We start from the raw sequence: 8,518 nt of genomic DNA, 5'->3' as shown, positions 1-8,518 counted from the left end.
AAATTTAAAAAAAATCAGTCTCATTACTTAATTTACAGACCTCGTATATCCATCGCTCTGTGAAAGTGATTTCAGCAATATTGGATATAGACGGATAGTTTAGTGACAAGTGGTTAAAAATGTCACGTGAAAGGAGCGAACATAATCGCAGCAGGTAGATCGCTGTTTTTTACCTCGAAGTGCAATTCGGTGGAGGTTGTAAGGCTCCACCGGTGCCGTCCAAGGTGGAGGCCGATCCGGGTTTTAACGGCGTCTCAGCGCCGCCCTTCTTCCAACCTTACGTGTGGTTACGTAGTCCGAAGGTCGAAGGGCTGGATCGGGTACTCGGCGGTGTCCGACTACGTCCACAACCCAGAGCCTTTCCCTGTTGTCCCCTTGACTAATTGATGGAACAGGCGGCACCGCGGCTCCATCGACCTGGTTGCCTATCCGCACCTTCTGCCCGGAATTCCACCCTCACCGTGGCAGTGCTCCACTCAAGTCAGTGCCGACGGTCTCTGAAGGTGGATCAGCCTTGTGTGCCCGTGGCTTCCAGGTGGATGTCGCTCGAGGGCGAGGCACGACCTTCACCGTGGACGTGCTCCAATCGAGTCACTGACGACGGTATCCCTGAAGGTGGTGCCGGGCGTGTTGACGGAGGTATCCCTATGGCCTTCTCGACGTCGACGTTTCCCTTTCGTCCTCGGGATGGATTTCCACCTTCACCGCGGCAGTGCTCCAATCAAGTCACCTACCACGTTCCGTGTGAAGGGAATCCGACCAGCGACGACGGAGTTGTACGTAGGTACTTTCTCAACGTCGTCACGCTGGCAATTCAACCCGTATTTGTGGAGGAATCCGACAGCTGGTCCTTATCACTCCACGTACGGCGATGCAGCAATCACTCCTTTTAACTCCTTTGTCCACGTGGTCTGAATCACGGTAAGACAGCCGGTCGAGGTCGATTTCCGTTCTCGCGGCCTGATTAGTGGTCTAATCGGCGGCACACGGTTAAATCCTTCTCGTACCGGCGGGTTTTCCACAGTCTTGTTCGGCTTCCTAGACCAGGGTTTCCTTGAAATAATATGTCAAGCTCTTATCACGGTAGTGATGTGCACTCCGGACAAGCTGGCTCACAATATTAGTAAATTCGAATAAATCTCCTGTTTAAGATAAACCATTTATATGATTAATACCTTTCAAGTGAAGAAAGTCTCTACATTTTGATCACTTTTTATCTCTTATTAGATGGTACCACGAATGCCTCTCTTTCATCAACTCTACACTGTGCACATACGTTACAATGACACGGTATACCATTGTTGATAATTTCTATTACGCTTATCTCACATTGTCAGATTAAAAACTGATGCTGATTTACAGGGAATCGGTATAATTTTTGTTTTATGTGAATGTCGTACTAAAACAATGTACAATGCAATATGGAGAAAAATAGTTTCTCTTGTTCCACGATTGCAAGACAACTTAGAAACTGTCATGTGTGATTACAAAAGAGCTGCTATAGAAAGTGTACAAGCACAATTCCCCAGGGTTACCATACATGGGTGCTGGTTTCATTTCACTCAGGTAGAATATAACTATTGGCATTATTCATGTATTTTTTACAATATTTACCTCATGAACGTGCTGAATGGAAAATTGAATAATCCTGTTTTTATTATTCAGGCTCTATTAAGGAAGTGGAAGAAGTTGGGGTTGCAAGCAGCGCCAAGAGAGATTCTGTCAGTGGCTATGACAATGCCTTTAGCTCCATCCGATATGTTTCCAGAAGCATTACATCAAATTCAATTAGTCGTGGACCGTTTATGTGGCACATTTCCAAATGTACTTCTGTTTATGGCATATCTGCGCAATGTGTGGCTTCCTATTTCATCTAAGGTCAGCGTATACGGTTCTGCCGTGAGGACTAACAACATTGCTGAGTCCTTTCACAGTGCTATAATCAGAAAATTCAGGATTGTCCAAATTTTTGGTTTTTCATAGGTATGTATATTAGCATTTATGTAGTTAGTTTTATTTTTACCATAACTAATAAAATGAATACATAATGTAAGAACAAAGGTTAAAAAAATACAGACGGCCCGCCAAGTCCACCTTAGGTATAATTTTTCTGGTTTCTCTAAGTATCCGTTCTATTGTGAATCCGTTTAAAGTATTGTTGCGAGTTTTGTAGGGTGCTCGCGGCATTTTATTTATAATAACGCGGTATTCAATTATATAACAACAAGTCTATGATTATTCAGTAACGATGTGTTGCTCGCTTGGCAGTTCGATCACTTTTGTCTTGTCCGTCGGCACGACAGTTCCGTGACAACCCCTATCTTCAGCTATATTTCTTTAAGGGGTGTCCACAACAGGGCAGTACCACATTACAGCGACTTGATATAGACAATTCGCCGTAACAGTATCAATGTTTCATCGTGATTTTCTACTTAGCTGGTTATGGAGTACTCTGTACAAACGGAGAAACTACTTTTGATTTCAGTACTTTCCTCGAAATCAAATCACACATAAAGTGGACAACTACTTCTGATTTTAATACTTTCTTCGAATGAAATTAAATGGTAAACAATATTTTGGAGTTTTTTTTATATCGTTCCGAAGTTTAACATTGTACTTACTTTTGTGAATTAATTTAACTTTTTTTGTATTTGAAACCATTTTGTGGGGGTGGGGTGGGGGATGGGGTTTTTTGGGGGGTGGGGGGTTGTTATTAACAATTCTTAGAGGTTTTTTGGAGGGTTTACTAATATCATTTGAATGCTCCTTTGGGGGACCAATTGTTTTACGTTGATATCTTCTGTATGCTTGTTTGCTTGAATTCATTGTTGTGGAGACTTTTTGTGGGTTAATTTGTCGGAGTTTTTTTGTGGGAACCAAAGTCCCAAGCAAACTCAACTACTTGGCCTATTTTACATTGCCCTAGTAATGTTTTTTGTTGTGATTTCACTTCTTTTTGCTATTGTTAGTGTGTTGTGTTGTTGCAGTACTTTCTTTAAATTTAAATAAAATTTCGAGCGTTTTTTTCATATCATAATATGTTTTATGATAGTATTGGGTTGTTAGGAAAGTAATTTCGTTTTTTCTTGTGAAAATGAAAGACAATTTTCGTATAATGAACAAATATTTTATTAAATTATATACTGGTCTTTCTGTTCCCAATACCTGTTGCCATCTTTCTAGTAATAGTATAATTCCATGCACATCAAATGTTTGGACTTCACTGGCAAAAGCTGATCGAGGTGGTTTTCGACCTCCTCATTTGAAATGAAGGTCTTACCGTCTAAAAAATTTTGCAGTGACTGGAACAAATAATAATCCGAAGGTGCCAGATCTGGAGAATATGTTGCGTGTGACATTGTTTCCCATTCAAGCTGTAAAGAAGCTTTTGGCGAGTGATCAAACTTGTATGAGCTCTCGCATTATCTTAGTGGACCACTATAACTTTTCTGTTGATTAATTCTTGCCTTTTCTGTTGAAGTGCATCATTCAGTTTGTTCAGCTGATGACAGTAGACTGCTGAATTAATTGTTGTGCTATCCGATAGAAGTTTAAAAAAACGATTCCTTTAAAATCACACCAAACAGACAGCATCACCCTTTTTTAATGGATATTGGCTTTGGAAATGCTTTGAGCCGATACATCTTCTTTGCTTCATGACCTCTTGCGTTTGACATTGTTATGCACAACCCAGTTTTCGTCCCCAGTAATGATGCGCTTCAAGAATGGATAATTTTCGTGACGTTTGAGAAGCGAATCACAGACGTCAACGCAACGACACAAACTTTCCGTGAGAACATGGGGAACCCATATATCGAGCCTTAAGGTTAAACCCAAGCCTTTCAAGTGGTCATAAACAATTGGATTTGATAAATTTAACCTCCCACCGATCTCACGTGTTGTTATTCATCGGTTTGCATCAACTAATGCCTTTATCGTGACTTTATCAGCTTTAACCGGGCTTCCAGAACGAGGTGCATCTTCGACGTCAAAATTGCCGGGTCGAAATTTTGCAAACCACTTCTGGCACTAGCGTACTTACAACACATCTTCTCCATACACAACGGTTAATTTCCTTCTGGCTTGAATAGCATTTTTACCTTTTCTATAGGAAAAAAGTAAAATATGACGAAAATGTTGCCTATTGCTCTCCATATTTAAAAAGGCACCAACTGAAAACTACTGCGTAGAATCAATTGAACTTTTTGACACGCAAGCCTTGCTATATCAGCTCTCAAAACATATAATGTTTATGCGGCTTAAGTGTGAAGTTGGGTGTAAAAAATACAATTAAATCCTCTGTCGGGAGAAAACGAAATTACACTTTCCGAACAACCTAATATATTGCGATTGTGATATATTTTCTAAGAAAGATGATTCTAAGATGATAGTCTATTGCGATATATTTTCTAAGATAAACATATAAGTGTCTTTGGCACCTCGTGGCCAACGTGTCGGACGAATGTTACAATCGTCGGCATGTATCCATTTAGAATTCTTTTGTCTTAGAAGGCAGGTGTAATGCCCTTTATTAATAGATTCGCCATGATGCAGAATGACTTTGACGCTATGTGCAATATCGTAGTAGGAGCAGCCTTGATGTTCGCATTATTAATTTTTGAAACCATCTGATTCTGAACAGAAAATATCTTTAAATGAATTATTACGAGCTGACTAGCAGATGTTCTGTCAGCTTTATGTATCCTGCTACTTCCACAATGCTCGCATGGACTATCGAAAGCATGCCATTTTGATAATGTTGCCGATACCATTTCTTCGAGGTTCATGCTTTTCGTCGTATTTATCGTCGGTATTGACACAGATAAAATATAACTTTTTTCATGTGTAACTATCGTATGGTTGCAAGTTGTACAACGGATAGTACGAGATAATTGATGTTCCGTTATCAATTTCAACTCATGCACGTGTTGGATTAATGTGAGCAGAAATTCTAATGCGTCCTGTTGAACATTTTGTATGAATGTACCGCCTACTAGTTCACGTACTGCATAAGAACTCAATGAGGTACTTTTCTTATTCATATAATCATCTGCTAAAATTTTTAATTGGTCATTGCAATCAAGTTGAAGAAGTGCACTCCGCATATTCGTGCAATGTAACAAACATTGCATACATACGTTGGCGTAACAAGAAACATGATCGTTATTAACAAATTCTTTTACATACACAATGATTGGATTATCGTTGTTCATTGTATTTTGCGATTTCATTATATTAATTGACATAGCCCAATGTGAATCGATAACACGAGATGTCTTGCTTGTGGCATTCTCAATAGACGGAAGGTCCGATCTGTACATATGCCTTAAGCGGTTGTTATTCCTACAGCAATGATAAGATCATGTAGTGGTAAACAAAATATACATAAGCTGTGGTATTCATGAAATATCCGCAATTTCAAAAGAGTAACACACCGATGTTCCAAACATGTTGAACTATCGACATTATTAATAAAATGATATGCGAAAATGTTCAATTATCAGGAAACAAATTCAATGGATAAAGTATGCATATTCTTTCTTAATTCACACGAAGGAAAGAAGGAAAGAAAAGCTCTGCGGTGGGGAAAACATCTAAAGTTCAAGTGGCCTGCGAGCCCTGGGTCGAATGTCATTCTTTCGAGTGCATTCTGACCGACGCACAGTGGTCGAAAAGCCCGAAATCATGGTCAAAACCCTAAAAATCGAAGTTGTCGCGAGGGAGTTTTGGACTTACGGATTGGCTACTTTAATAATGCCTCCGTATGATGGAAAAAACCAAATGACCCATACTTTTATCCCTGAATGGCAATTTCACCTCGAACTTCGAGTTTCTCGGACAGTCATTACTCGCGAGCGTGAGCGACAGTACAAAGTGCATATTCTGAAGCATGTAACTTTTGTTGGAAGTTCTGTTTTTGAATTGTGTAAAATGGATATTGTTCCTGGTGGTAAGTACAACATTTTCTAGTGCTAACATATCAAGAATTGTCAACTATTACATTAGTACATCGATAAATTGTAGAATCTAAATATAAGAGCAAATGGAATTCATTTACTTTACTGTTATAGTCAAAACTTTTGCGACTCATGATGACCCGCGATTAAACTTACAGGATCCATAGTTTATAGTTTCATCTAGCAGCACTGAAAAAATTGGCTGCATCGGTTTGCCTATTTACTATTTATAGCCCTTTTTGTGATGCAGCGTATGGTATATTCTCTGACGAGAGTATTCAAAACAGAATAACTTTTTAAACATCGTGCCAAATTACTTAAATTGTTATGAGATATTAGAAAAACCACTTTATTAGTGAATGTTAAAAATTATTTTGAAAAAAAATGAAATTTGTTACATTGAAAAAAAATGTTTCAATTTTGTGTTTTTTATTTTCAGGCTCGTACTCGTCACTTAAGCGCGTAATAAACTAAGAATATGACCTCTACTCCTAATAAAAAAGGTCTTGCTAGAAAATGCTTATTAGCTTACGAGGTAGCCGAATATCGTAAAGGCATTTCTGTACCTCTATCCTCAATTGTAGGATCTGAGCCACGGAACTCTCCTGATTTCGCCAGTCTCAATATGTGTTATTATGGGGAACCCTTACCCCCCCATTATAAATATGGATATTGGACTTTCCGAATGCTGTGCAAAGATGCACAAAATTGCATCTTTAACCTTCCAGTTCCTGTAGGCCACTAAAATACAGCTCCGCGGACCATTTTTTCGACAACCCATTCGCCATATTGTGTCCGCCATTTTGTTTTTGGAATTTTGAAATTTGGATTCGTAATCAGAACTCCCGAAAATATACGTACATCAATTTTTGTGAAAATCAAAACATTTTTTCGACCACCCATCCGCCATATTGGGTCCGCCATTTTGTTTTTTGAACTTTCATTTTCAGATTCGTAATCAGCGACCATGAATACTCTTACATACAAATTTTCAATTAAATCCGTGGCAGTTTTATATTTTGACCATGATTTCGGGCTTTTGGACAACTGTGCGACGCCACGAAGCAGAAACGCACGTAAGTACATATCGCTTCATGATATTACTCGGTTTTTATTTATTTACATCATGATCGGACCAATAATCGGACCATTGCATCCGTGTGATCGACCGTAACTTTTAAATTCTCCGTCTGAAATACACCATATCGACATAGACATACGGTTTTCGGTATTTTTTCTGTATCTTTTTAATACAACCCATACATTGGTTCCTAATTGGTGCCTCATAGATATATTATTCTAGTAAAAATATAAAATTAAAAATTGTCAATTGCTATTAAGATCGCTTGATTCTCTATCCGCTTACATTGTCTTTCACGTTCGAAGCTCGACACGCTCGGCATCATTTTTACTTTAGTAGGCAACAGTTATTCAAAGATTTATTCGACGGATGAGTAATTTTTTTAGTCGAACTTTTGAATAATGATTATATTTAGCTTTCATTCGTTATTCTAAATTTTCATTTACATAAACATTTTGCCCAACTCTGGTCGATAACGCGTACTCGGAGTTTTATCGCCACGTGGTCCGCAGCTTGTTTGTTTGGATTGGACTCGGCAGTGCCGTAGCTATGTGTGATCAAAGTCGATAGAGACATCCAATGGGGCACCCATTCTGTGTAAATAACGTGTGATTCATTTTCCAACATTGAAGTTTTCTATCTGTAGATTTTGTTTTATATTCTTGAGTCGAATATGGTTTGATGAAATCTTGTTCTTAGCTAAGAACGTAAACACTGAAATGTAAAGAAACAAAAGATGATCACGCATAGTTACGACACTACCAAATCAAGAGGTGCAAGTAGCAGACGACACAGCGGAAAAACGCCGCGTACGCATTGCCGGCAGATATTTTTTCGATCTATACAAATTTGAAACCGTATCGACACTTTCGCGATAGTTTTTTCTTAAAAAATATCTGCAGAATCGGATGCCATGGTCAGTTTCTGTCCCAAATAAACATCTTCATATAATTTAATTTTATTACATAATTTTTTTTATTATTTTCAGCTCTTTCATTCAACGCGACAAACTCACGGAGAAACAGTAAGTATTTTTTTTCTAATTTGACTACATATTTTACTTTTATATGTACATTTCAATAAGTAATTTCAATTAATTCTCTTTTTTAGTGAACACGGACCACGAACAACTGGTAAAGCATTTGAAGACAATGAAGATGTTACGGTCTGGATTGTTTAGGTCGTAGGGAATTCGATGTGGTTCGGTTGCCCGTGGAGCGCTGAACCGCTCTGTTCGTGAAAGGTTGTAGAGAGATGTACAAACTCTGGATACTTTAAACAAACGGTACTTTATTTATAGAGCTCTAAGATGTACTTTCTTTGACTGTCGAATAAAGTCTGAGGTTTTCTGTGGAGTTCTGCATTTTCTTCCAGCTTCTTTTCCTTCCCTCCTTCGTGTAAGGATGGGTTAAAGTGAGCGAACAAACGTGTTAGTTTCCGAAAATCCATATATTTTGACCACGCGACACGAAGTGACCCT

The 8,518-nt window shown here is 38.6% G+C and overlaps 1 protein-coding gene and 1 long non-coding RNA gene across 4 annotated transcripts; both read left to right on the top strand.

Moving 5' to 3' along the window:
- Positions 1–80: 80 nt before the first annotated feature.
- LOC144479006 (uncharacterized) lies at positions 81–2,634 on the top strand. 2 transcript variants are annotated; one of them, XM_078197446.1, is made up of 5 exons: positions 81–776; positions 1,228–1,290; positions 1,363–1,566; positions 1,666–1,983; positions 2,343–2,634. In XM_078197446.1, the coding sequence occupies exons 1-4, from the start codon at positions 387–389 to the stop codon at positions 1,981–1,983; spliced, it is 975 nt and encodes a 324-aa protein (XP_078053572.1). In that variant the 5' UTR covers positions 81–386; the 3' UTR covers positions 2,343–2,634. The 2 variants fall into 2 exon arrangements, with proteins under 2 accessions (XP_078053572.1, XP_078053571.1); XM_078197445.1 differs by having other exon boundaries at positions 1,666–2,634.
- A 100-nt stretch (positions 2,635–2,734) lies between these two features.
- Positions 2,735–8,376, top strand: LOC144467876 (uncharacterized). 2 transcript variants are annotated; one of them, XR_013493734.1, is made up of 3 exons: positions 2,735–5,950; positions 6,397–8,062; positions 8,149–8,376. It is a non-coding gene; the product is annotated as an uncharacterized LOC144467876 (long non-coding RNA). The 2 variants fall into 2 exon arrangements; XR_013493733.1 differs by having other exon boundaries at positions 2,735–7,033; positions 8,027–8,062.
- Positions 8,377–8,518: the final 142 nt, after the last annotated feature.

This window comes from Augochlora pura, chromosome 3 (assembly GCF_028453695.1).
Source record: "Augochlora pura isolate Apur16 chromosome 3, APUR_v2.2.1, whole genome shotgun sequence".
In the NCBI taxonomy this organism is placed as follows: Eukaryota; Metazoa; Arthropoda; class Insecta; order Hymenoptera; family Halictidae; genus Augochlora; species Augochlora pura.
Note: the sequence above shows the minus strand (reverse complement) of the source record. Positions and strands in the feature narration are given on the sequence as shown.